This window comes from Sorex araneus, chromosome 6, assembly GCF_027595985.1.
Source record: "Sorex araneus isolate mSorAra2 chromosome 6, mSorAra2.pri, whole genome shotgun sequence".
NCBI lineage: Eukaryota > Metazoa > Chordata > Mammalia > Eulipotyphla > Soricidae > Sorex > Sorex araneus.
Genome location: NC_073307.1, coordinates 49,769,500 through 49,795,104, shown reverse-complemented (window position 1 = coordinate 49,795,104; position 25,605 = coordinate 49,769,500). Strand labels below are relative to the sequence as shown.

Sequence of the window (25,605 nt, the reverse complement as noted above, 5' to 3'; positions counted from 1 at the left end):
GCCCTCTTTTTGTCATGCAAGATCCCTCTTTTAACATGGATAACCCAAGATCACACGTCAGTCCTTAAGCATCCTATGGATTGGAAGCTGTGAGCTGTCCTGTTGACTTTAGGATCCAGTCATTTAAATTCTTCATAAGCAGGTAACTAAATGTGAGCTTTCCCCTACAACTTGTTATCATTTTGTTTGCTCTGTCCATCTGAGAAGAACTAGAAGTAAAGGGTGGGAGTATGTGAGGAACTATGTCCTGTGCCCAGACACCACCCAACTCTCTCTCTCTATAAAATACTTTTAGGGACCAGCCAGAAAGACAGTGCTGGATATAAAGCACTTGCCTTGCATTGCCAGATCCATTGCCACTGCTCCATATAGTCCCCTAGGCATCACTCTTGAACAAAGAGCCAAGAAAAGCCCCTACTATGGCAGGGTGTGGCCCCCAAATAAAAAACTTAATATTCTTCAACGGGATGAACATAGCTTTTCATTCGGTGGGGAGAGGATCAGCCCTTGTCTGGATCCAAGCACCAATAACCCAGGCTCTGTGGCCAATCTGTGTCCATACAATGACGTCATTAAATAACGCCCAAGCTAAATGTTTGAATCAAATTTACAATTGCTCCCCTGGTGTCAGAAATGCCATCAGTTGTGATATTAACTTTCAAAAGCTTTCAATGGATTCCACATGCAGGATGAGAGAAATATACAACTGTTTTAGGATGAACACATCCAGTTCCTCCTGGCAGCCTTGTGTCCAACTTTGACACATGCGAAAGTCACAATGGATGCCTTATGGAAATACCCCAGAAGAAAACATTTATTTCTATTATATAAGAGCTGGGGTTGCCAGGGTTTATAGATGTAAAGCAAAAACAAAACAAAACAAAACAAAACAAAACAACAGCAGCAACAACAAAATCCTAAAATGGACCAACCACACAGCTCTAAACTGGCAAATCCCAGTTTCTAGGGGGTCAGGGAAAAATAGTGGGTGAATCCAGTTTGATATTCTCATGCCATAACTCTTAACCCTTTCTGAGACCCAGTTCTGTTATTTGGTATAGGAAACTCCTATTCCTTCCTTCTTGGCCTGTTTAGAGAACTAAACATTATAGAAGACATAAAGCCCTCTGCAAACTCTATAGATACTTCATACAGAACTGCCTTTCCTCTGAGAGACAAAAGAATACCAGTTTGAGGACTACTGGGGTTAATTTAAGTTTCTAAAGAAATGGTCTTCAGGGACAAGTCTACTCATGTACCCCTGTGTTACTGAGAAGATCGTCTGCGATCGTATCTGCATCCTGCTGGCTTTATTTACACGTTTCAGATTGAACCAGGGAATGTGGTGATAACACAGTTTAGCAAACACAACAGCACAACTGCCACCACACCCAAACCATCTAGGAAAAGCGACAGTGATTCCTTCAGAAAGGCTTAACACGTGAGGTTTCCAATTTGATAGAGGGATGTGCAGACGGGAATGTGTACTGGCCACTGGTGAGATTAAAGCAAATGAGCAGCATAAATGTGGCACCACATGTACCTTTGGATTCCTACAGTTGAGAAAGAATGGATTTTTTTAACTTCTCATCACAAACTTGAGAAAAGCCAGAAGCAGCAGGAAAAGGAACATGACTGCTGATCAACGCAAAGCTACAAGCATGCATCACCATGTCGAAGGCAGATGGAAGAAAGGGCCTGGCAGAGCTGGGGTTCAAAAGCCAGACGATGCTTTTGTTGTGATAAACCCTGATAAAGAAAGAACACTACTCATTGCGGGGAAGAATCCACCCTGATTGTATAACCTACAAAACATATACATCACGGGCAAGGCAGCATTTTAATATTGTCCATTTGTCATATAAAATTCCAGAAAAATGGAGTCCTGTGGGTTCATTTCCTAGGCAGTTGAATGAAGAGCAAATACTATGCCAGTGTTCCAATAAGCTAGTACTTTTTTTAAAAATCCAATAAAATAAATGAGAGAATGAATATTTTCTTCTTCTGAGCCTGGGGAAGCCCCCTTTATGTCAATGAACACCCTCCGCTACCCCCTGTAGAGCAACATAGCAACATCAAGCCCCTGGGAAAGTATGAACACCAACCAAATGAATTTACAATACGCACAAATTATGTAAGCATTAGGTTACTTGAAATATTTTCTACCCATTCTGATTTGAGGGGAAATCTGATCCCTTCACTAACTGCCTAAGCAATACCCAAGAGAGCACTGGAAATTGACCATGTCAGGAAAAAGCCCTTGTGACACATTCGAAAATGGAGTGGCATTTGTCAAAAAGGGGCTCATAATTCCTCTGAGAGAGTCAGGCAACAATGCAAGTACTAGACCATCTTCTAGAACAAACACACAAAACCCATCATTTTCAACTTGCAATGTGCTGGGCCCAAGTCATCCCACAGAATCTCACCAGCCCTGCAATTTGAAACCTTGAAGAATGACAACTGTCAGAACTAGAGTGAGTGGCATGCTGCATGAAGAACCAAAACAACCACACCCCCTTCTCAGCATCTGTCAAAACAAAGAACAAGAAGCAATCATTCTGATCCCTGAGATTAAAAAATTGTTCCCGGAGAATCCTGGTTTAGAATGCACTGACAAGTGTCTTTAGGATTTCTTCCCAGGAGAAGTGTATGCATGTACACGCATGTGCGTGTGTGTGTGAGTTCGAGAGCATGAGTGCATACGCGCGCACACACACACACACACACACACACACAGAGTCAGCGCCACAGATGCTAATAAAATAAAAGAGAAACATCTACACTCTAATCAGACTTCTTTGTAAGCAGTGCTTTTGCTTTGGGCAGTGAACATAAAACAGAGTATCTTGATTTTGAATCAATATCTCTTCTAAGTAGTTTTCAACTGCTCTATCTGTTCATTACCTAAAGTACTCACACTCTGACTAGTATTTACTGACATCTCCTTTATTTATTTATTTTGGCGTGCACCAGGAATCTTGTCTGGCATGAAAAGGAAGCTTGAGCAGAGGAAATGGAATTAGAACAACATCAAAAGGAAGAGAACAGAGGAGAAATGCAAGTGAAAAATTGGCAACCCTTGAGGGGGACAAAAAGATATTTGGAATTTGGAATTTAGACACGGGGGAGAATGCTTTCTGTAAATGTTTTCTCTGAGCTACCTGACAGATGCGGCTCCAACACAAGGCAAGATTAACAGTATTTTTTAATATCTTTGGAAGGGATGGGGGGATAAAAATATTGAATAACAGGGCCCAAAGTAATAGGACCGTGGAGAGAGTGCTTTCCTTGGTACATGGCTGACCCAGGTTCATTCCCTGGCATCCTGTATAGTCCCCCGAGCATCGCTAGGTGTGATTCTTAAGTGCAGAGCCAGAAGTAACCCCTGAGCATTATGGGGTGTGACCCCCAAAACAAAAAACCAAAAGAAGTATTTGAGTGACTGAGGGGTGCAAGCAGAAATTCTCAGGTCTCCATGATCCAGCTGAAACATTACCTGCCCCTCAGCAGTGCTCGCTGACCAGGCACTTCCTTCCGACTTCTTGGCATGGTGTCTACTTTGGGGAGAGAACATGAAACCACACTGTGCTCTGGTCATTCACTGTGACTGTGACTGTGAGCACACGCATCAAAAGATCAGACCGAGAACAATGCAGACCTCCTTCTAAAGGTAGTAAAGCCCAAACATTTTTTAAGCATGGAGGTTTGATTTTTAAAAAGACCTGAGTGAGTCCATGTGTCAGAGAAGGGACTGAAATGAGAAAAGGAATTCTCATTCTTTTTCCATTCAAAACAGGCATAACTGATGATTAAGAAATTGGCTGAAATCCATTTTAATATTAAAATCCTGAAAGATGGCATGGCAGAGATGCTTAGCAATTAAATCCCTAAAATATCATATTAAATCAAATTAAAAGGAGCTAAATGAGAATGGCAATTTGCTGTATTCCCTGAAAAACTATCCATAAGGTTCTCTACAATATGCCTTGAATATACATTGTAATATGCCCAGAATATGTGTTAGAGGGTTTATTAAACGATGCTCACATGTCAAAGATACTCTCTTTTCATTTCCCTAAAAACACCATTCTTTACAAACTGCTTGGTAAACAGTTTTAAAAAGCTACGAATTAAATGATTTCACTGTTTGGGGGACACTCTGAATAAGGCTCAAAGGTACATAAACAAAACCATTCTCATTCTAAAATGGTAAGCTGAATTCCTCCATGAACACCAGCCCTTCCTGGTTAAGAAACTAGAGATCACCTTTTCTCTCCTGAGCAAGACAACCCAGGGAAGAAGGTTTCACAGATGGATCCATTGTGTCCAAATTAGTTCAAGTTAATTCATAGCAAAAACTGCTAAGTCCACACATGACAGGGTAGGGATTGTAAACCATGCTACCTGGATTCTAACGAATCAGCACTCTGGAGCATGGACCCCAGAATGGATGGTCAAAAACTGTACTTAGCCTGATGAGACAGTACAGCATATAAGGCACTTGCACGTGGCTGACCCAGGTTCTATCCCCACCACTCCATAAGGTCCCCCGAGCACTATCAGGAGTGATCCTGGAGTGCAGAGCCAGGAATAAGTAGTTCAGGTGTGGCCCAACCTCCACCCTCCCAAAAAAATACCCAAAAACTCCCTTAATTAAAATCCTACATTTAACCCTGGCTTGTGAGAAAAAGATATAACTGTAATATTTCTGTGTGTCCTTTCATTATAAAATATTCTACCACCAATTAGCAAAAACTGTCTCAGATGTTTCTTATTTTCTTATAGGAAAACATCTATACCTGCATTTAAACTCTGACAGAAAAGGGTGGATTTTTGCCCCCTAAGCATTCTAAGGTAATTGTGACCATGGATCATCCCAGAAGAATAGATCCTTCAAATCCTGCTATTGACAACAGAGTTCAAAACACGGCAAGGCCCCCCTCCAAACATTGTGGAACAATTTATGATAGCAATAGAAAGGGTTTTTTTTTTTTAATTATATGCCCTTATGATTCCTTCTTCCTGGTGCTGATAGTAAATTAGAGGATTTTTTTCTTTGTAAGTGATTGTTGGGCTGGAAAAAAGAAAGGCACTCTAATGCAAGTATTTATACCTTCCACAATGAAAACAAGATATTATTGCTTTGCATGACCTTTCCTAAATATGGGATACAGCATTTTACACAATAGTTTCTTGGTTCATGCTTCAATTACTGACCTTTACTGTGTAGAAAATTAATGCAATTTTCATTGTAATCCATCCGTACAAATAAGGTCCACACACAAGAATTCCACATACTGAATCTAATACAAATAGGAAATGTCAGCTAATGGTTGTTGGCTGGACTGGGCCATTATCTTCTTGGTTCTGGGGTCCTCCACCAATGCTCCTCATAACAAGCAGTTTTCTGGCATGGTGGAAGAAAAGAAGCTTTCCTTCTCTTGCAAGTTGAGTCTGTGCCTTTGCTTTTCCTGAACTAAGTGGCCTGAGCGCTCAGCTGCAGACGGAAAGTCTATGAAAGCCAGCGAGTGCTGCTGTGGCACCTAATTTGGTTTTTTATCCAGCTCAGCCATAAACTCTGAGCCACAAGATGGAGAGGACGAAATTAGAGGGTTGGAAATATTGTCAGTGGGCAACAATCCTTTTTCCAGACAATCCAAGACGGGCATACCCCAAGCAGAGTTGTGATCTCCACAACTGAGACGGCTGAGACACGGGAGCTAACCCACCCCCGCCCCCTGCCCACGTACATACTCATGCACGCTGCTTGCTTTGATGCTCCCCCGGGGCCCCTCTGGATGGTATTTGGTGGGAAGGGGTGCTACTTAGGAAGAGGTGTCTCTTTTAAGATGGATGGCATGGGCAGGACGGAAGGGGCTCATCTCCTTGTTGTGAGGAAACGAGCTGTGTGCTTCTCCTGTGTGAACAGCCCTGGAACGTGTTACAGTTCCCAGACTTGAGGCCTGTCATGTCCAAACAGGCAACAGAAGACAGAGGGCGCTGTGGCTACTTCTATGGAGACCCCAAGCTGCAGAGGAACATGGCTGGGGGTGCTCCCCAACCTTTCTCAGTCCGGACCAGTGGTGGATAAGAGATAAGGGACCGTAGTAAGCTGGTGTCAGAGTGGAAGGTCTCTGCTGTGGGGTGTTCCAGGGAAGATTCTCTGGGGTTGCCTACTGGCCCTCTGAGAGGCAGGAGTAAAGCAACTGGGAAGGTGAGCTGCCCTTCACAGAAGACTGGGTCTGGCCAGAAGCTGCATGGAGGGAAGGCAAGTTTTCTCCCCTCTCAGAAGGATTCACAAAAGTGGAGAAGGCAGGATTGGAAACAAAGGGAGCCTCTGCTGAGGTGAACGGCCCTGTGAAAATGCCACCCAAGGACAGAGTGGTCCTGGGAATGTGGTGGGGAGTTGAGTGCCAGCCGCTGTGAGATGAGGGCAGGGGGACATAATGACATCAGTGGTGCTGCCATGTCCACGCTGTGGGTCCAATCTGCCCTGAAAGGCTGATGGTATCATCGAACTAGTACTTGAGGTCCCCCACAGAGTGGGCAGAAAGGCTCAGCCAGGACAACTGTGGCCCGAGACCCCAGGCCCTGGTTTGGTCGCCTTCCAGTTACTGAACATGACCCTGATATTCACTGGCTTCTTGACAGACGCTTGTCTTCAATCGCAGGAGCCAAAGACACGAGGAGTCACAATTATCCACGACAGATGGCCCCTTGCCCTCACTTCACATGGCTTGGCCACCCCAGTAAGAAATCTCCAAAATCCCAAGATGGGACTTAGCCTTCTGCCTGATGCAGGTGTGAGATAACTTCCGGGAGATGTGTTCCATTTAACAAAACATCCCCTCCTACCTCTTGGGCAGGGCTTTCTATTTTTAATAGTCCAGAATCCACACCCACCAACTTATCAAGAAGAAAGAAGTCTCTACAATCGAAAACCTACAATATGTTTCTAAGGTTCTCCTTAGAAATGTATTATACTTATTGGGGGCTGGGGGTGGTGAGGATGAGATATGGGTTGGGTCACACCCAGCGATGCTCAAGTCTTCCTCCCGGCTCTGTGCTCAGGGATTATTCCTGGTGGTGCACAGGAAGCCCCATGCGGTGCCATGGATTGAACTGTCATCGGCCCCAAGTGCCTTAACTTGGCTCATGCTTCAATCACTGACCTTCACATGTAGAAAGAGTAATGCAGTTTTCATTGTAATTCATCTGTACAAAGAAGAGTCACGCAGAAGAATTCCAGATCTGAAATCTTGTAGGATAACACTGGCTTGTCATTTCTCCCTGGCATCAGGGAGCTTAGGTTTATTGGGTCACACCGATCACAGTGCTCCCGAGGCACTCCCATTCCTCTGTTTATCTTTAACCTTTTCTCTGTGCTCTGCTTTCCCAACCAGTTAATCCACCTATTTCCCATAAGCAGTACCCATGACTTGTACAGTCAAATTCCTCAGAAATCTCTGATTTTGTAAGTGAAATATCGCTTTTCTCCTTCCCTTATGTTCTCTGCATAGTTTACTTCAAAGCAATGTCCTTATTGTATAGACACAGGCAGACAGATAATGCTATGCTTTTGTAATGTGGGAGTTAACTGACTCCAAATTATATTCACTCCTGGGCATCTGTTTTCTCGACTTAAGCCTCAGTTTCCCCTAATTCCTAGCACCCCAAAAGCAGGGTGCCAACAAGGGACTAGATGGACTCAGGGCAAGCTGTGAGCTATCCTGGAATCGAAACAGGACAGGCCAAACGCCATAATAGTTAACTATAAGTTAAGAGCACAGTCATGGACAAATTCTGTCACGATCCAAAGAGTACCAACTGAATTAGGATCCTGCTAGGGTTAGGAAAGACTAATCTGGCCTGAGAACTGTAGTCTGAGTTCTATAGCAAGATGTCCCCAGGAGAGCCACCCTACAGGCTTAATGTATCTCTTACTGCATTTATACAAAATGACTAATATTGGAGCTGGAGTGATAGCACAGCAGGTAGGGTGTTTGCCTTGCACGTAGCTGACCCGGGTTCGATTCCCGGCATCCCATTGGTCCCCCTAGCACCACCAGGAGTGATTCTTGAGTGCAAAGCCAGGAGTAACCCGAGCATTGCCGGGTGTGACCCCAAAAGCAAAAACAAACAAACAAAATGACTAATATTATTATGAAGTAGAATTAAGATGATTGTTTAAATGGCTGTTGGGCTAAGGAAAGGAGAAACACACCCCCAGATGGTATTTCAACCTTGAGTGGATCTCCTAGCTGCAGGAGATCTTTGTCTTATCTTAGAAGAGATTCCCTCAGAAGGAAGGGCTTTCATATGTTGATTGTGCTCCCTCACCTGGGTGTAGTTGCTACCCCAACGCTTGGAGGAGGTTGGGCGCTAAACCAAGACAGCAAGATGGAGCATGGAGAGACGAGCATGGGGGACAGGAGGAGACGGGAGTGAGGGGCAGTGTGAGACTGAATGGGGTGCTTAGTGAGACTGGAACAGGTGCGTAGGGAGAATAGAATAAATGGCAACTGACCACCAACCAGCCTCAAGGCCCTGTTCCCTCCTTCATGTGTCCATTGGCGACGGCAGCAGGCCAGAGTGGGGAAGTGGCTCATGGTCACCAAACACACGTGAGGAGCGAGAGAGACCACGCCACTGCCGCCCGATCACTCATTTATTTTGTGATCACAGAGAATCTAATACAAATAGGAAATGTCTCTTGCCCGACAGATTCCACTTTTTAACTCAGATATCTGTGTCATCTGATCACAACTGTATCACTGTAGCACTGTCGTCGCGTTGTTCATCGATTTGCTCAAGCGGGCACCAGTAACGTCTCCATTGTGAGACTTTTTGTTACTGTTTTTGGCATATCGAATATGCCACAGGTTGCTTGCCAGGCTCTGCCCTGTGGGCAGGATACTCTCGGTAGCTTGCTGGGCTCTGTGAGAGGGGACGGAGGAATCGAACCTGGGTGGGCCGCGTGCAAAGCAAACACCCTCCCCGCTGTGCTATCGCTCCCAAAATAAATGGGGTTGAGGTGGGAATGGGATTTACTGGCATCTTTTCTCAGTTGCTCCAAATGGGTGAAACTCTGTTCTGTTACTGTCTGTTGATGGAGCCAGTGTCTCCAAATTCACTTCTTGGTCCTGGGCAGTGTCTCCTCGACCCTAAAACCTCACTTTTCACCCTCTGCCTCCCCATCTACCACAATGCCTCCCCAAGTATCATCCAGGCTTCTTCTACATAGGAGATTGGGGGGAGGGGAACGGGGAAACAAAAGTTCTCTGAGCTAGAAGCAGTTCACATGGCACTGAATTTATTTATTTATTTATTTATTTATTTATTTATTTATTTATTTATTTATTTATTTTCATTATATGCCAGGCTTATCTGAAAGTGCAATGACAAAGCAAGCAGCAGATTTGAGAGACTGTCCCTGGGGAAGGGAAAGGGCACTTGTACCATGAGATTGGCCAGCAACAGCTGGGGCAAGTGACAGGCTTTTGAAGTGGGTGACCACAGCATGGAGCACACACAGAAACAAATGTTGAGCTCCCCCCATTCCCTTTGACTTCTGACTTCTCCCTACTCCCCCCCCCCAGCATAATGCTGAATGTTCCCTTCCCTGTGGGTTCCCTGCATCAACGCCTTTTCCTGTTTCCCCAGCCCTGATCACTCAATGCTTTCCGCCGGCATTGCAAACCATCTTGCAAAGCATCATCCCTTTAAATGAAGATGTGAGCATGTTACTCTGGTAACTCCTGGATGGTGCTTTTATTCGTTTATTTAAGTTTGGGAACCTCTCAACTGTAACAGAATCACCTCCTCCTTGGTGATTCTTAATGTATTGGGTTGACAGTTCAAGCAAGGGCCAGAAGATACAATGTTGGCAGCCAGCATGCATCCTCCACCTTAGGGGCCCTGCCATGCTGGGAATTGAACTTAGGTCGGCTGCATGCACCTAATGGCTGGACTATCTCCCAGTCCTTCCCGGGGTTTTACAAAAGTAAAGGCTACCTGGAAGCAAAGGAGGTGCTGGGGAAAAGGATATTCTTACAAGGACACACTCACCTTGTCCTCCTCCTCGTCCTCCTCATCCACATCCGTGTTGTCCTGAAAGGAAAATCCACCAGGTGCTTGTTAAACATCCCCAGAAACAAGGAAAGGCAAATAGAATTCACAAGCTTGGACCATAAACCTTAACTCTAAATAAAGCTATTAGGCAAAGTGCCCTTTGAACTTTTTTTTTTTAAAATATGGCACACTGCCTGGGTCATACAGGATTTTGTTCTCATCTGACCAGTGAAGAAACTGTCCAACTCTGTTGGTGCAAAGCTCGCTGTTCAAATGACTGTTTATTTCTCTTTTGGGTTTTGGACTGAAATATTAGACAGTAGAAAATGCATTCGTCTGCATAAAATCAAGCTAAAGAATACATCGTGGGCCTCTATATGGGATTATTATTTTCCGTGGAGTTCGAGAGTGGGAATGAAGTTAGATGAAGGACATAAACTTGAGGCTCTAGAATAAAGGGCATCTGAGGGGGCCGGAGAGATAGTACAAAAGGTAGAGCACTTGCTTTGCATGCGGTTGACCCAGGTTCAATCCCCAGCAACCCATATGGTCCCCTGAGCACATCCAGAAGTGATTTGTGAGTTCAGAGGTTGGTGGTGGTTCCCTTGAGCACCACTGGGTATGCCCCCCCAAGCCAAAGAAAATTAAATAAAAACTTAAAACTAAATAAAAATTTAAAACTAAGTAAAGAGCATCAGCATGAATTCAGGGGTCAGAGCACCTAGCTGGGCTATAAACCAGCTCATCCAGACTGGATTAGAAATCGGACAATTTCAGAAAAATGTTCAAATCATTCCGTTGTTTTGGAGCCTCACCTGGATGTGCCCAGGGATCACTACTGGCGGGCTTGCATGGGAGACCATCTGGGATGTCAGGGATCAAACCCAGGTAGGCCGCATGCAAGGCAAGCACCTACCTACAATCATTCCGAGCCTAGCCTTCACCTGCCTCTATGGCCGGCACTCCCCGGCATCCCTGCTTCTAACACTCTCTCCCTTCTTTCCCTCGTTCTTCCCTCCCCCTAGATCTTTTCTTTCTCTCTCTCTCCTTCCCTCTTTTCTTTCTCTCTCTCCTTTTGGGCATTATGGTTCCCAACAAAGATATATCCCTTTACCTACTTTCAATACCCAGTTCTTGTCCAGAGTGATCATTTCCAACTACTGTCATACGGGTCCCTTCTCTACCACCTGGTTATTTAGAACAACTATCGGCAGGCCTTATAGTACAGGCAGGCTGTGAGTGATGTCAGGACTAGGCCCCGTGGTTCGGGGGGCCTTAAATGGCCCACCAGCCAGATGTCCCCAAACTTACTACAGGGGCTCAGTAAGCCATAGGTAGTTTTTCCTGGAGTGGTGGAGCCTGTCATTTTGCTGCAACAAAAATAAATTTGTCAAATTCAATTTGCCTGTCATTTTGTCACTCAGGGGACACGCAGACAAGAATTTCAGGCATAGATGTTGGGATAAGAACCAGACAAGAACCAGACAGAAGCAGACAAGAACCTCATGTGGAGGTGGGGCAGGGGTGAAGGGGCCAGAGGAGGGGCAGGGAGAGAGAGAGAGAGAGAGAGAGAGAGAGAGAGAGAGAGAGAGAGAGAGAGAGAAACACAGACAGACAGACAGACAGACTCAGCAATGCCTTCGGGCCACAAGTCACCCAAGGGAAGACGTCCATGTTCCCAGGAAGGCTGGCTGGCTGCTCGAGCTTGAAATGAAAGGGGCTGGGGCGTGTGGGTGGGGTGGCGGCTGGGCCATGGACGTACCAACCCTGCTTGCTCTAAGACAACTGGCAGAACCCACGGGGCCTTGGCTTACCTGGCTGTCATGGATACTGCCGGCCTTCCCTCTCAAGGGCGTAATGAAATTATAGGCGAAGAAGAGAAGCAACACCAGAGGGATCATGTAGAGTTCAAAGTTCCAGACAGTGACCAGAAATACCTAATGAAAAGATGAGTTGGAGGTATGAGCAAACAAAACTGAGTTTTCACTTGGGAACAAAAGAAGATTCTGGTGACTCTCACCCAGCTTTCAGAGAGAGAGTTTCCGTGCAAGACTTATATGCGCACAACACACAGACACTTGCTCAGAACCTTAGACCTGGTACTCTAAGGTGGAAGCTATAGAAATAAGTTTGCTGTCATATTCTGGAATATACATATATGTGTGTGTATATATATATATTCTTAAACCTATTAGGAAAATATATATATATGTATTTTCTAAATCAAGTATACAAAATTAGTAGCAAATTACAGACACAGACACACAAAGACAAACACACACACATTACTTCCTAGCATAGTTACTAAAACCCTGAATAATTCAGGAAGGATAAGATATTATATAAGTGAGTGAAAAAGATATTTGAAAAGGCAAGGAAATGAAAAAAAGAAGGAGTAAGAAACATAATAGACAAATTTAAAATAATAAAATGGTAACCAAAATCCAACAGTGTCATTATTTCCACTTTATGTTAATGAAAAAGACAGTACAAGCATAAAGATAGACGATAGTAAACAAAAATAATTGAATTTATTACACCCGAAAAAATTCCCACTAAAAAGAGCCAGGGACAAAATGGCTTTATTGTTAAATTCTATGAACTAGTCCAAGGAAAAAGATCATAAGATTCACCACTAATCTTATGAAGTCAGCATTAATTACCCCGCTATGAGAAACTAACAAAACCATTAAAACAAAATCAATTACAAATATCCGACACCAAGGTGCAAATATTCTTAAGAAAATAACTGCACATCACATAAAAAATGTGTACTAAAATATGATCAAGTGAAACATACAACAAAAAGGTAAGTTTAGTTTCATATTTGAGCACCCATCAATGTAAATCACCATAGTGACAGAATAAAGGAGAAAAAGAAAAAGATTGGTCATTTGAATGTATGTGGAAAACTAATTTGACCCCAAGAAAAAAAAATAAGCACTCTCAACCCATAATGAATAGAAGACATTATTTTCTCAAAGGATTATGAACATCTATTAAAACCTTATATTTGATTAGACTTGGTAGCAATTCATTAGATGTTAATTATATCTTAAAACACTGATCCTAAACAGAGATGTCTCCAGACCTCATGCCAGGCTGAGTCTCGTGTCCAGGGACCCCAAAGGGGGTGTCTAAACAGAGCTCCAGCAGCCAAAAACCTCCAGAAACCAACAACTGCCATGCTCATGGTCAGACTCCACAGGCTCAGGTGAGCCTCATCCAGGAACGAATCCATTGAAAAACTAAGGTATGCAGGTTTTGTAGCTGAAATCTTCAGACTCTCATGGGGGAGCGACCTCCCACATCCCCCTGTTCTTCCAGGAGCCTGGAAGTCACACCCATGAACTGCCTCTGGCATGTTCTGCTATGAACTCATGTAAGCTTATTAACCAGCCATGACTCAGAGACTCATAAATAAATCTTAATAGAGATCAACAGGCTGCAGAGATGCTTCCAGACCCCAAGATCACCATCCAGTTAAAAATTTAACTTCAAACACAGTATCAGCAAGTCCGGGAGGGCACCACAGTGCCAGAGATCTCTCTGGGCCCCATACTGAGCCGATTTCACCTGGGCACCCCAGATGGAGCAGGTGCAGTCTCCCCACCTACTCCAGATGTAATCCCAAGGACCATGAGCTCACACAAGCAAGGCCCAGGTATGTGGGTTCCAGAACTAAGTCTCCAAGCCGCATGGCAGCAGTGGAGCTGACCAGTCCCTCCCAGGCCCCTGTCTGGTCCTGATGCTGGATGTCATGTCCACAACTCACCTCCAGGCACCATCTTGAAAGATCAGTCAGATCCAGAAAGAACAACTCAGATCCAGAAACTCTCAGTTGAATCCTAAAATGGATTAGCTCCCTATAGAGATGTCTCTGGAACCCAACCATTTATAGTCTTAGAATTTCAGAAGCACGTGGTCACTTCTGCAGCCACGCAACCTCTCGTGTTATGCAAAATGAGCAATGGAAAATAACTGATCTAGCATCTGCCCCTGGACAGTAGGCTTGAATGGTGGTGGGAAAATTCAAGCAAAATATAATGCCCAAAAGGAGAGAGAGAGTATCAGGGAAATTTTCTGCCATAGAGGCAGGGTGAGGACTGGGAATGGGGGAGGGCACGGTGGGGGAGGGGGGTAATGGGAACATTTGTGGTGGAAAGTTCGCACTGGTGGAGGGATGGGTGTTCAATCATTGTATGGCTGAATCTCAAACATGAAAGCTTTGTAACTGTATCTCACGATTGTTCAATTGAAAAAAAAAGAGCTTTCCTCCCTTTGCAAATATCCAAGTTAAAATAAATAAATAAATAAATACATAAATACATAAATAAATAAATAAAAATTTAACCCCAGCTACATCACCCAATCAAAATTTCAGAATTCCTGGAGTGACTTCTCATACTCTACGTCACTAATATACCAGGTGTAGCACACCACATTGGATGGGCTGTAAAACAGAAGGCAACCAGTCTTGATTAAGAAAATATTAACACACAAGGCTTAATCTGTAACAACGTGTCAGTAATCTCTTATACAAGGGCTTAATAGCTCCACGGTGACATGTAACAATCTTCACACACTTTATTCTAAGGAAATCTTTTTGATCATTTTAGCAAATTAATAATAACAAGCAATACAAAATAAATCATTTAGGGCCACTATTGTGGCAGGCTTGGGTGGTAGCTGGGAAAACTGGAAATAATGAAGGTGTGAAGGTATAATGGTGGTGGGATTGGTGTTGGGAATACTGAGCGTAATAAATCATCGTGAACAACTTTATAAAAAAGTTTTTAAAGAAACAAAGAAAAAAGAAAATGCTGATTCTGAAATATCAGTAGAGAAAAAGAAGAAGCCAGTGAGAGGGACAGGTGGTGAAATATCAAACTTGGTGTGTATCACTGTATCACTGTCATCCCATTGTTCATCAGTTTGCTCAAGCAGGCACCAGTAACGTCTCCACTTCGAGACTTGTTACTGTTTTTGGTATATCGAATACACCACGGGTAGCTTGCCAGACTCTACCATGCGGGCAAGATACTCTCGATAGCTTGACAGGCCCTCCGAGAGGGGCGGAGGAATTAAACCTGGGTCGGCCGCATGCAAGGCAAACACCCTACCCGTTTTGCTATCGCTCCAGCACAAACTTGGTGTAGTACCCTACGAAAAAATCAAGTATACTATATAGTCCCTAGACTGTGTATTTTTCTGTAACAAGGAAAACTGTATCTCCCTCTAAAACTAGGAACAGTGCATGGTGTTTGCTCTTACCACTTCTATTCAATCTTAGACTTGGGCTCTTAGCCACTGCTATAAAGTGAAAGAAATAAGGTAAAAGTTATACATAGCAGAAAGGACAAAAGCAAAACTTTTGGTAGATGACATTTTTAACATAGAAAATCCTATGGCATCTATAAAGCCAATCCTTGAAATATCAACTAAATCCAGAAGAATCACAGAACACAAAGTCATTTTAAAAACCCATGCTAGGGCTGGAGAGAGAGCAGAGAGTTGCTTGCAGTCAAACCTGGTTCAATCCCGGACATTGCATATGGTTCCCAGAGCACCATAACCAGGAATAGCTCCTGAGTATCACAAGATATCGCCCCACCCATACTGCCAAAAATAAATCAATTGTACTTGCTGCAAAATAAAAAAGAAAGATTAGAAAAAAAATTTAAACTTCCATTGATAGTCCAACCAAATTCCCAGACATATAAGAATCAAATTCATGAGTAAGAAGTCTTCACTGGGTATTACAAAACATTGCTAAGGAACATTATAAATTAAGTAGATAGATGCCACCATCTCATGGATTAGATATTTTTAGGATGGTGCTACTTTACAAATTGATCAATAGAAGCAATCCCAGTTTTGTGCCCATGGACAAGCCAAATGAGAAGCTAGAATGCAAATTACATAGTGTAATCAAAGCAATTTGAACAAATAAAGCTTCAACAACCTGATTTCACAGTTTATTAAAAACCAGCACTAATGAAGACAGTATGTGTTTGTAAAAATACAGCCTTAAAGATCAATGGAAGAAAAGACAAGTCGAGAAGTAGATCAACTGGATGTAGTTAAGTGATTTTTTGGTTTGTTTTGGGGGTCACACTGAGCAATGTTCAGGGGTACTCCTTGCTCTCCTCTCAGGAATCATGCTTGGCAATGCTAGGGAATCATATGGGATGCTGGGGATAGAACTAGAGTTGGCCACGTGCAAGGCAAATGCCCCTACCTGCTGTACTATATCCCCAGCCCCTTTATTGATTTTTAAGAAAGCTGAAACATAGTTCAATGAGAGAAGTGAGAACTTTTCCAACAAAGAACCTCAAAACAATTGAATAGGAGCTGGAGCAATAGCACAATGGGTAGAGCATTTGCCTTGCACGAGGCCAACCCGGGTTAAATTCCCAGCTTCTCATATGGTTCCCTGAACACCACCAGGTGTAATTCCTGAGTGCATGAGCCAGAAGTAACTCCTATGCATCACTGGGTGTGACCCAAAAAGAAAAAAAGAAACAGTTGAATATACAAGTGAAAAAAAAATTATCACTCAATATTGTTGCTTAACATACAAAAAAAATTAACTCTAAACATATCAAAAATCTGAATGTATATGCTAAAATATTTATAGCTTGGAAAAACTGGCCTAGAGAGATATTACAGTGAGTTCTATCCTAGGTACCACATATGTTTCCTGGAGCACCATTAGGAGTGATCCCTGAGCACAGAACCAGGAGTAAGCGCTGAGCACCACCAGGTATGGTCCCAAAATAATAAAAAGTTCTCAAAAAAAAAGGAAGAAAATTTCCAAGGAGTTCTTAGACCACAAAAATATACTGAGAAAATGCAAAAACAGAAAAAAAATGGGCTTTATCAAAGGTGCGCCACTTGCTGTTAGAAAGGCTGTTAGGAAATTAAAAAGCAAATCCAAATTGGAAAATTTTTGATACAGACACTGAGTCTATTAAAAATGCTAACATACCATAAGACAACTCAGTAGAAACAGGAAGAAGGCCATATCCTTCACACAGACATACAGACAGAGGAAGATGAAAATCATTTCCATCAGGAAAACACAAATGAAAACCACTAGGAAATGGTTCTTGTTATAAAGTCAAAAATTAAAGAGATGGGCAGAGAGTATTGAGACACAGAGGAATAACTGGTATTCTGAGGCACTCTTTGTATACAAAATGATAAAAAACCAATGTGGAAAACCACATGGCAATTTCTCCCCAAGTTGAGCATACACCTACTGTAAATTCACAGCCTTTCCACTCCTAAAGAGTAAGCATATGTCCCACGAAAAAGTCTTGCCCACAAATGTTCAGAGCCTAACAGCTTTATTTCGAGACACAACAACAAAAATGGCAACCAGCCCAAATGCCCACCAGCCAGGGATTTCAGTCTATCTGCACACAGAAACATGACTCAGACAGAAAACTGAATCCATCAGTAGAGATAAGGACCAGGAGGATTGCTCCACAGCTTGGGAGCCAGTCTCACATGCTGGGGGAAAAGGCAGCTCAGATAGAAAAGGGACCACCAAGTAAAGGATGCTTGGAGGGCCCGCTCAGGATGGGAAGTGTCTGCTGAAGGTAGACTATAGACCAAACATGATGGCCACTTAATGCCTGTATTGCAAATCACAACACCCAAAGGGAGAAAGAGAGTTAAAGGGAATGCGCCTGCCACAGAGGTGGGGGGTTTGAGGGGGTGGAGGGGGAGGGATACTGGGAACATTGCTGGTGGAGAATGGGCACTGGTGGAGGGATGGGTACTCGATCATTGTAGGCACAAAAGTGTGTAAGTCTGTAACTGTACTTCACAGTTATTCGGAAGGAAGGAAGGAGGGAGGGAGGGAGGAGGGAGGGAGGAAGGAAGGAAGGAAGGAAGGAAGGAAGGAAGGAAGGAAGGAAGGAAGGAAGGAAGGAAGGAAGGAAGGAAGGAAGGAAGGAAGGAAGGAAGGAGAAAGGGAGGAAGGAAGGAAGGAGAAAACTGAATCCATGATGGAAGTTGAATTTCTCTGACTGCCCTGAAGCTTCTTCCTCTGATATGTGGGTTTCTTGCCTAAGTACCAGGATATAGCTGCAAATATAGAGAGGATCTGGGCCTTCTCCGCCCCCCCCCAAATATAAGCAGCTGATCACTGTAAACGAGAACTGCATGCTGTAAGGAGGCAAAGGGACAAACAGGATAAACTGTCAGTACCTGTATTGCAAACCATTATGCTCAAAGAGAGAGAGACAGAGACACATAGAGAGAAAGAGAAAGAGAGAGAAGAAAAGTGCTGCCATAGAGGCAGGCTGGGGGGAGGGGTGTGGGAGGGAAACTGGGGACATTGGTGGTGAGATATGTGTACTGGTAAAGGGACAGATGTCATAACATTATATGACTAAAACCCAATCAGGAATAACTTTGTAACCATATCTCACTGTGATTCAATTAAAAATAAATGAATAAATAATGAATAAAATTTTAAATATATATATTCTTTGCAGGATTCACATTTAATGGTTCAGATACAGTACATTTTCTAAGCATGCATTTAACACCAACTGGTCACATTTCCACAGGTAATCAATTCACAGGAAGTGTCCCGCCCTGGCAGCTGACAAATATTTATATACATATATCTATATATGCTGAGGAAACGGTCTCAAATCTTCAAATGGAAATAGCTCATCACTGCTTGCACCCAAATTGTCTGATTGTCATTTTTAATAAAGGTAGATACAAGACGTATAGACATGGCAAATCTCAATTGAGGAAAAGTCATCTTGCAAGTGACTTGGTGTGTTTCTGTGGCAAACCAAAGACTAGTGGAGTCAGAGCTTCAAAGTTAACTGTGATTAAATAACTTATCCAGAGCTACCCTTGAACAAATCAATGGAACAAATCCTCTAGATATGCTTCTTTATGGATGACAGGCCAAGGGTATTAGCTTAAGTCCAATGGGTTATAAAGAACAAATTGAACGAGGGCTATCAGGTTTCATCATGAAGTGGATTATGACTAATGAAGTCATCCATGGCCAACCAACCCTTTGAGTAACTTCAACATGTGGTCTCACTTCAAATTAGTTATCTTCGAAAGAAGAAGAGGCATACAGATATGGTGGGATATTACACGGTCTAAGTAAAGACAAAATCTTGGCAGTATTCAGCAACTTAGGTGGAATTGGAAGGCATCTCCTTGAGTGGAACAAATCCCAGGAAGAAGCACAAATACTGGTGACCTCACTCGTGTGTGGTATATAGAGTATACAAAACAAGTTATAGACATGTAGTGAACCATAACCAATTCTTTGTGGATTACAAAACTGAGATCCTCAAGCAGTGAGGGAAGTGATGGAAAGAAGGAAGAGGTGGACTGGAAATTAGATAGAGACAGTGGTGGGGGCCCTGCATGCATTGGTGGTTGGTAGAGATATGGTCACTTTGTTCATCCAAACTATGGACTCTATTAACACTATTATAACCATGTTACCTAACAATAAAAGCTGAAAAATCAAACAACCACAAGCTAGTCAAATTGGGATAACAATTATAAAGACACACCATGTCCTGTGCCACCTTATAACATTCTTCATTAACAATGACCCCCTTTAGGTTGACCTCTAGAACCATCCATTCCTCTCCCCCTTGGGCTTCTTATGTAGTTATGGGCAGATAACTTACACATATGGCCCTCCATCTCTATAGGGTGGAGGGGGACAGTGAGTCCCCAAAATCTTTCAAGTTGCTGATATCACCTTTGTCATTAAAGTCTTACAGTCATTCTGGGATTCAAGAGTCCTGAGTATGTAAGGACTCTTCTCTCTCCTAAGGTAGATGCCTCCCCCAAGTTGTACAAGGAATCAACACGTTCTTCATAAATTTTTCTCCATTGGGAAATGACATAGAAGGCAGCCAGAAAGAGCATCCTTGCCACTGACAAGAGCATGTGCCCTAAACATGTCAATGCCTTTATTCTCCATAATCTCTATGTCATTATTTCAAGGAGAGAGAAGAAAGAAAGAGGAGAGAGGAGATAGAAAGGAGAGAGGAGATGAGAGGGAGAGAGGGAGTGAGAGAGGAGAAAAGAGAGAGAGGAAAACAGACAGAGAGAGAGCGTGCCATGGGTTATCTGGTTTGGCTCAGTGGACCAGAAAGTACTTGAAAGCCAGAGAAAGAACTTTAGGGAAAGACATGAGGAAAGGAGCAGAGTGCATTGGAAGTTCCCTGAGGCAAGAAATACCTACAACCTCTAGAAATAAGGGAAGGAAACTGCTCTTCCCCCATGAGAAACCAGAATGGTTCGTGGACCCTCTGAAACCTCCATGTCGGCTCCATGGAGGGAGCTCCAGAGTGTGAAATAACACACAGAGTTGTGTTGAGCCACTAGTGGAAGCAGGACACAGTCATTCAGCCCAGCAGGGACAGAAATCTAAGTGTGGTGCTATCATTGGCAAGCAGCTAAGGACATGTGATGAAGCAGAGAGCCACCTCTCTAGGGGAAGGAAGCAGGGGAATTTATTCTTTCCTGCTTAGAAGGAAGTGAGGGGAAAGAAATGTCCGCAGTGAGAAGGTTGAGGCAAAACCCACCTGGAATCCAGTTCAGCCCCCACGTCCTACCTCTTCTCCCCAGACCCTAATAAAACTCAGATTTCAGTCTGTGTGGCTCAGTCTTGCTCACAGTGCTGAGTGGTAAAGTCATTATTATTAGCCGACCAATTGCTCAAGCACTGAAATACACTAGTCCTGGGGTTCATTGGACATTGACTTTGACAGTTTCCAAGTGACACGATGTTTTCCAGGCAGTTGACAGAAGAGTTTGCCTTTTTGTTTATTCATCTGGGTTGGGAAGAGCACTTTGGAGCCACATCTGGTGGTGCTTAAGGCTTACTCCTAGCTCTGTGCCCAAGGGACCATAGAAGGTGTCAGCTTTGAACTGCGTTCGGCAGGGGAGAGCTCTTTGGAGCCACATCTGGCACTGTTCAAGGCTTGCTCCTGATTCTGTACTCAAGGGACCACAGGAGGTGTAGGGCTTTGAATTGTGTTCGGCAGTGTGCAAGGCAAGTCCCTTAACCTGTGTAGCTTAAGCTCATTGCCTTTGGCTTAAGAGACAAAAATCCCTTGGGATAGGTTCTAGTTTTGTGGGGGAATGACCCTAACAGGTACTCTCTTTCCCTAGATTTCTGCAGAAAGACAATGGGCACATGCGTTGCTCAATCTTATTACCCTCGATGACTTCCTGAATCAAAAATATATAATTTTCAGATTGCCAGTTCAGAGGAGCACAGCACCAAACATTTCTATGACATCACTGTATCACTGTATCACTGTCATCCTATAGTTCATCAATTTGCTAGAGAGGGTGCCAGTAACATCTCCATTCATCCCAGCCCTGAGATTTTAGAAGCCTCCCCTTACTTGTTCTTCCAGGTGGTACCATATTGGAGGCTCTTTCAGGGTCAGGGGAATAAGACCCGTTATTGTTACTGTATTTGGCATATCAAATACACCACGAGGAGCTTGCCGGGCTCTGCCGTGCATTTTATGACATATGATGCTAATTCCGTCCTGATTTCAGAGAAAGTTTAGCCGTAAAACATCTATCACACACTAATATTAAATATAAATTGGACAGTTATAACCTTATTACTCTAGGCACTGTGTTTTTGTTGACTTTTATTGTCCCCTTTTGAACATATAAAGGGATTTTTAAAAAAAGAAGAGAAAAATATCCTTCTAATACTACTTTGAGTTTCTTGCTAAACACATCATCTTTTCCCATCCCTTGAATGTAAAACTTTGAATTCCCACACTTTAATGTTTGCATCATGCTAGTGATCATCCTCTCCATTTTCTCAATTTTGTAGGAATGGGAAAAATAAACCCACCTCTGACCCAACAACAGTAACCAAATAAACCTCCCCATCTGCATGGGTAGAACAGTTAAGGGGTTTTTTTAAAAAAAAAAAAAAAAAACCCTAACCTGAAGATAAAGACTCCGAGATGTCGAAGTGATCATCCCTGCCCATTTCCCCAAGATGATCCTCATTTCGAGTCTAGAATCAGAAAATAAATTTCTCTTTATGCATTTTTGCAGAAGCTGGTAATTGAGCAGTTTAAAGTCTGATTTGGAGAAATATGTCTTTCAAAGCCATCATCAAGTTCTCAGCTCTGATTAAAGGAAGGGAGAGAGAGAAAAAATCCTCACACATTTATTTATTCACCAGAAAGCTGGGGATCTTGAAGAGGTCACAGGGAAAAAAAACAATAATGTGCTTTTGGGGCCAGAGAGATAGTGCAGCAGGTCAGCCATTTGCCTTGCATATGGCCAATCTGGGTTCAATCCTGGGTAACCCATATGGTCCCCAAACACTGCAAAACCAGACACAACCCCCCCAAATCACTGGCTGTGGTACCCTCCCCCCTCAAAAATAGAACAATCTGTTTTGTTTTTCAGTGTTGCTGGTGCTGTGCTTCCAGTTTATAGAGATATCACATCTCTACACCGTAGGACATTCAAACCACAACAACTCAACTTAAAATTGCCAAAGAGGCAAGCTGGGGTTAGGAAGAAAGCTGGGTACGTTGGTGAAGGAAAGTTGACAGTGGTAGTGTGTTTGGTTCTGGAACACTGCATGCCTGAAACTCAACAGTGAGTAATTTTGTAAATCACAGTGTCTTAATAAAAAGTCAATGGAACACATGTGCTAAGTATATTGATCAGTGTCTCTCTCTGGGTCCAGAGGCAAAGCTGTGGGTGTCAGGGACAATGTCGGCAGTGGAAGTTTCTACACGACTCTGAGAAAGTATTTTTGTAAAGCCTTCAGTTCCACGAACATCATACTGCAATTGTGACAAAAATCTTAAAACTGCCATGTGGCTGCAGGTGCACAAAAAGCCTAGACGAGAATGGGTACAGAAAAGAAAAAAGACCCACACTGTGGGTAATAAAGCAAGAGTATCTCATTAGCACACGTGGTGGGCAAGAGCGAGACAGTTCACCAGATTAAGCTGTTCCACTTGCAACTTGATTTCTGGCACTAACGGACATTGGGCTCCCATAAATTACCATTAAACCTGCTTCAGCTCTTAATGTATTCCACATGCTTGAAAGAGACTAAGGTGTTTTAATTTGGGAATCTTACTTAAGGATTAGGGAGCCAAGCTATTTAGAGCAAAGTACAATTCTCCAAGGAATCCTATCAAGCATGTCCGGGATGTCTCCCATTATTCGGCCAGGCTACCTATTTACTTAATGAAAACAAACAAACCAACCAACTGTGCTTGTATTGCTTGTACCAGAACCACACATACTTTCTACTTAAGCCAGAAATGCGGGCAAGGTCTGGATCCCCCTTTGCCTTCAAAAAAAAAAAAAAAAGCAAAACACAAAAATCCCTTTAAAAAAAGGAAGTTCTGAGTTTATTCAGGTCAGAAGGGGTCCAAGAAGCTTACTCACAATGTTGGACCATTCTGAAAATGAGGAAGAAACTATATATATATATATATATATATATATATATATATATATGCACGTAACACACACACACACACACACACACACACACACACACACACACGACATTCACTCAAGCAAGATTTTTGCTCACCAAAAGAAAAACCCTACAGCTACCAATTCAGTGTGGGCCCAGTTACCTTTAAAATCTGCTGCATGCAATCATAAGGCCCAAAAAGGGAAAGGGGTGAAGACAGACAAACAAAGACAGACAGAGAGACAGATAGGCAGGGACAAAGGGGAGGGAAAGAAACTGGGAATATTGGTGGTGGGAAATGTGCACTGGTGAAGGGACAGGTGTTGGAACATTATATGACTGAAACCCAATCAGGAACAACTTTGCAACTGTATCTCACTGTGATTCAATTTTAATTTTTTTTAAAAAACCATATATCATCTGTTGCATGCATTTTCTTCCACTCTCATTTTTTCTCTCTCCATATATATATGTATACATATATATATGTATATATATACATATATATATCAATCACTGTCACTGTCACTATCATTCCGTTGCTCATCAATTTGCTCGAGCGGGCACCAGTAATGTCTCCATTGTGAGACTTGTTGTTGCTGTTTTTGGCATATCAAATATGCCACGGGTAGCTTGGCCAGGCTCTGTCGTGAGGGCAGGATACTCTCGGCAGCTTGCTGGGCTCTCTGAGAGGGGCAGAGGAACCAAACCTGGGTCAGCCATGTGCAAGGCAAATGCCCTATCTGCTGTGCTATTGCTCCAGCCCATATATATAAATATCTTTAATTAAAGGCTATTTGCTTCAATACAAAATAAAATAAAAATTTTGTACAGGCATGCAGGTTAGAAAGAAAAGTACAGAAGAAATAAATCTCTCAGAAAATAGCAACAGAAAAGAATAAGCCATAGAGATGCCTCCGGACTCCACTTCAGGTTATCTCATCTGGGGCAACCTGGAGGAGGCAGGTGAGTTCCCCTTCCTACCCCAATGGAGCCCTGGCAGCCAAAAACCTCCAGAACTCAATCACGGCCCAACTCCACAGACTTAGATGAGCCTCATCCATGAGTGAATTTGCTGAAAACTCCAGGTATGCGGGACTTGTGACTGAAATCTCCAGGATCACACAGAGTCAGGAATGGGTGACCTCCCTCAACCTCCCTGTACTTCCAGTAGTCTGGCAGTCACACCTTTGTCACCATATAAGCTCATTAGCGGCCATAATTCAGAGACTCACAAATAAATCTCTCAAAAGAGATCAACACAGAGCAACACGTCACAGGGATGCCTCCAGACACCAAAGTCACCATCCAATTTAAAAAAATGTTAATTTAATTAGCCTCAGCTGTATAACAGTATTTAAAATTTTGTTATTCCTGGAGCATGTGGCCACATTTGCAGCCACACGAAATCTTATATTCTAAACAACTGATATACCAAAAGAAGCATACCACATTTGATGGGATGTAAAGTAGAAAGCAACCCATCTCAAGGAGAAAAAAAATAAAAATTTAAAAAATTTAAAAAATATATATATACATATAATCACACAAGGCTCAACCTTTAACAACATGTTAATAATCTCTTATACAAGGGCTTAATGGCTCCAGAGTGAAATACAATGACATTCACACACTTTGCTTTTAGGAAATCTTTGTGAATCATTTTTAGTAGACTATTTATTAAAAGCAATACAATATAAATTACTTAGGTCCTGCTTTGAGGGTAGGGTTGAGGTTCAGGGAGGAAACTTTTGAAATATGGTGGTGGGTAGGTGTAATGGTGGTAGGATTGATGTTGGAATGTTAAATGTAAAAAATTACTGTGAACAACTTTATAAAAATAAAAATTTTTAAAGAGAAGAGTACAGGAGGCAGGAAGCAGACCTCTGTTCAAATACCTGGCTCCAAAGATGGTCTCCCAAGCACCCCAAAGTCCCCCACTGCCCCCCTTCAACACACACACACAGTTTTTTTGCCTTCCAACTGGTAAATTAATGCAACAATAACAAGGCCTGTCTGAAGTACTGCTTAGC

General features: G+C 42.9%; 1 protein-coding gene across 1 annotated transcript in view; it reads right to left on the bottom strand.

The window, feature by feature from the left end:
• MCTP2 (multiple C2 and transmembrane domain containing 2) overlaps positions 1–25,605 on the bottom strand; it is a 167,671-nt gene that overhangs the window by 19,030 nt on the left and 123,036 nt on the right. Inside the window, exons 18-19 of the mRNA XM_004617741.2 lie at positions 11,889–12,011; positions 10,072–10,113 (exon numbers count right to left, since the gene is read on the bottom strand). Of these exons, the coding sequence (XP_004617798.1) occupies positions 10,072–10,113; positions 11,889–12,011 (165 nt within the window). The remainder of the gene's footprint in view (positions 1–10,071; positions 10,114–11,888; positions 12,012–25,605) is intronic.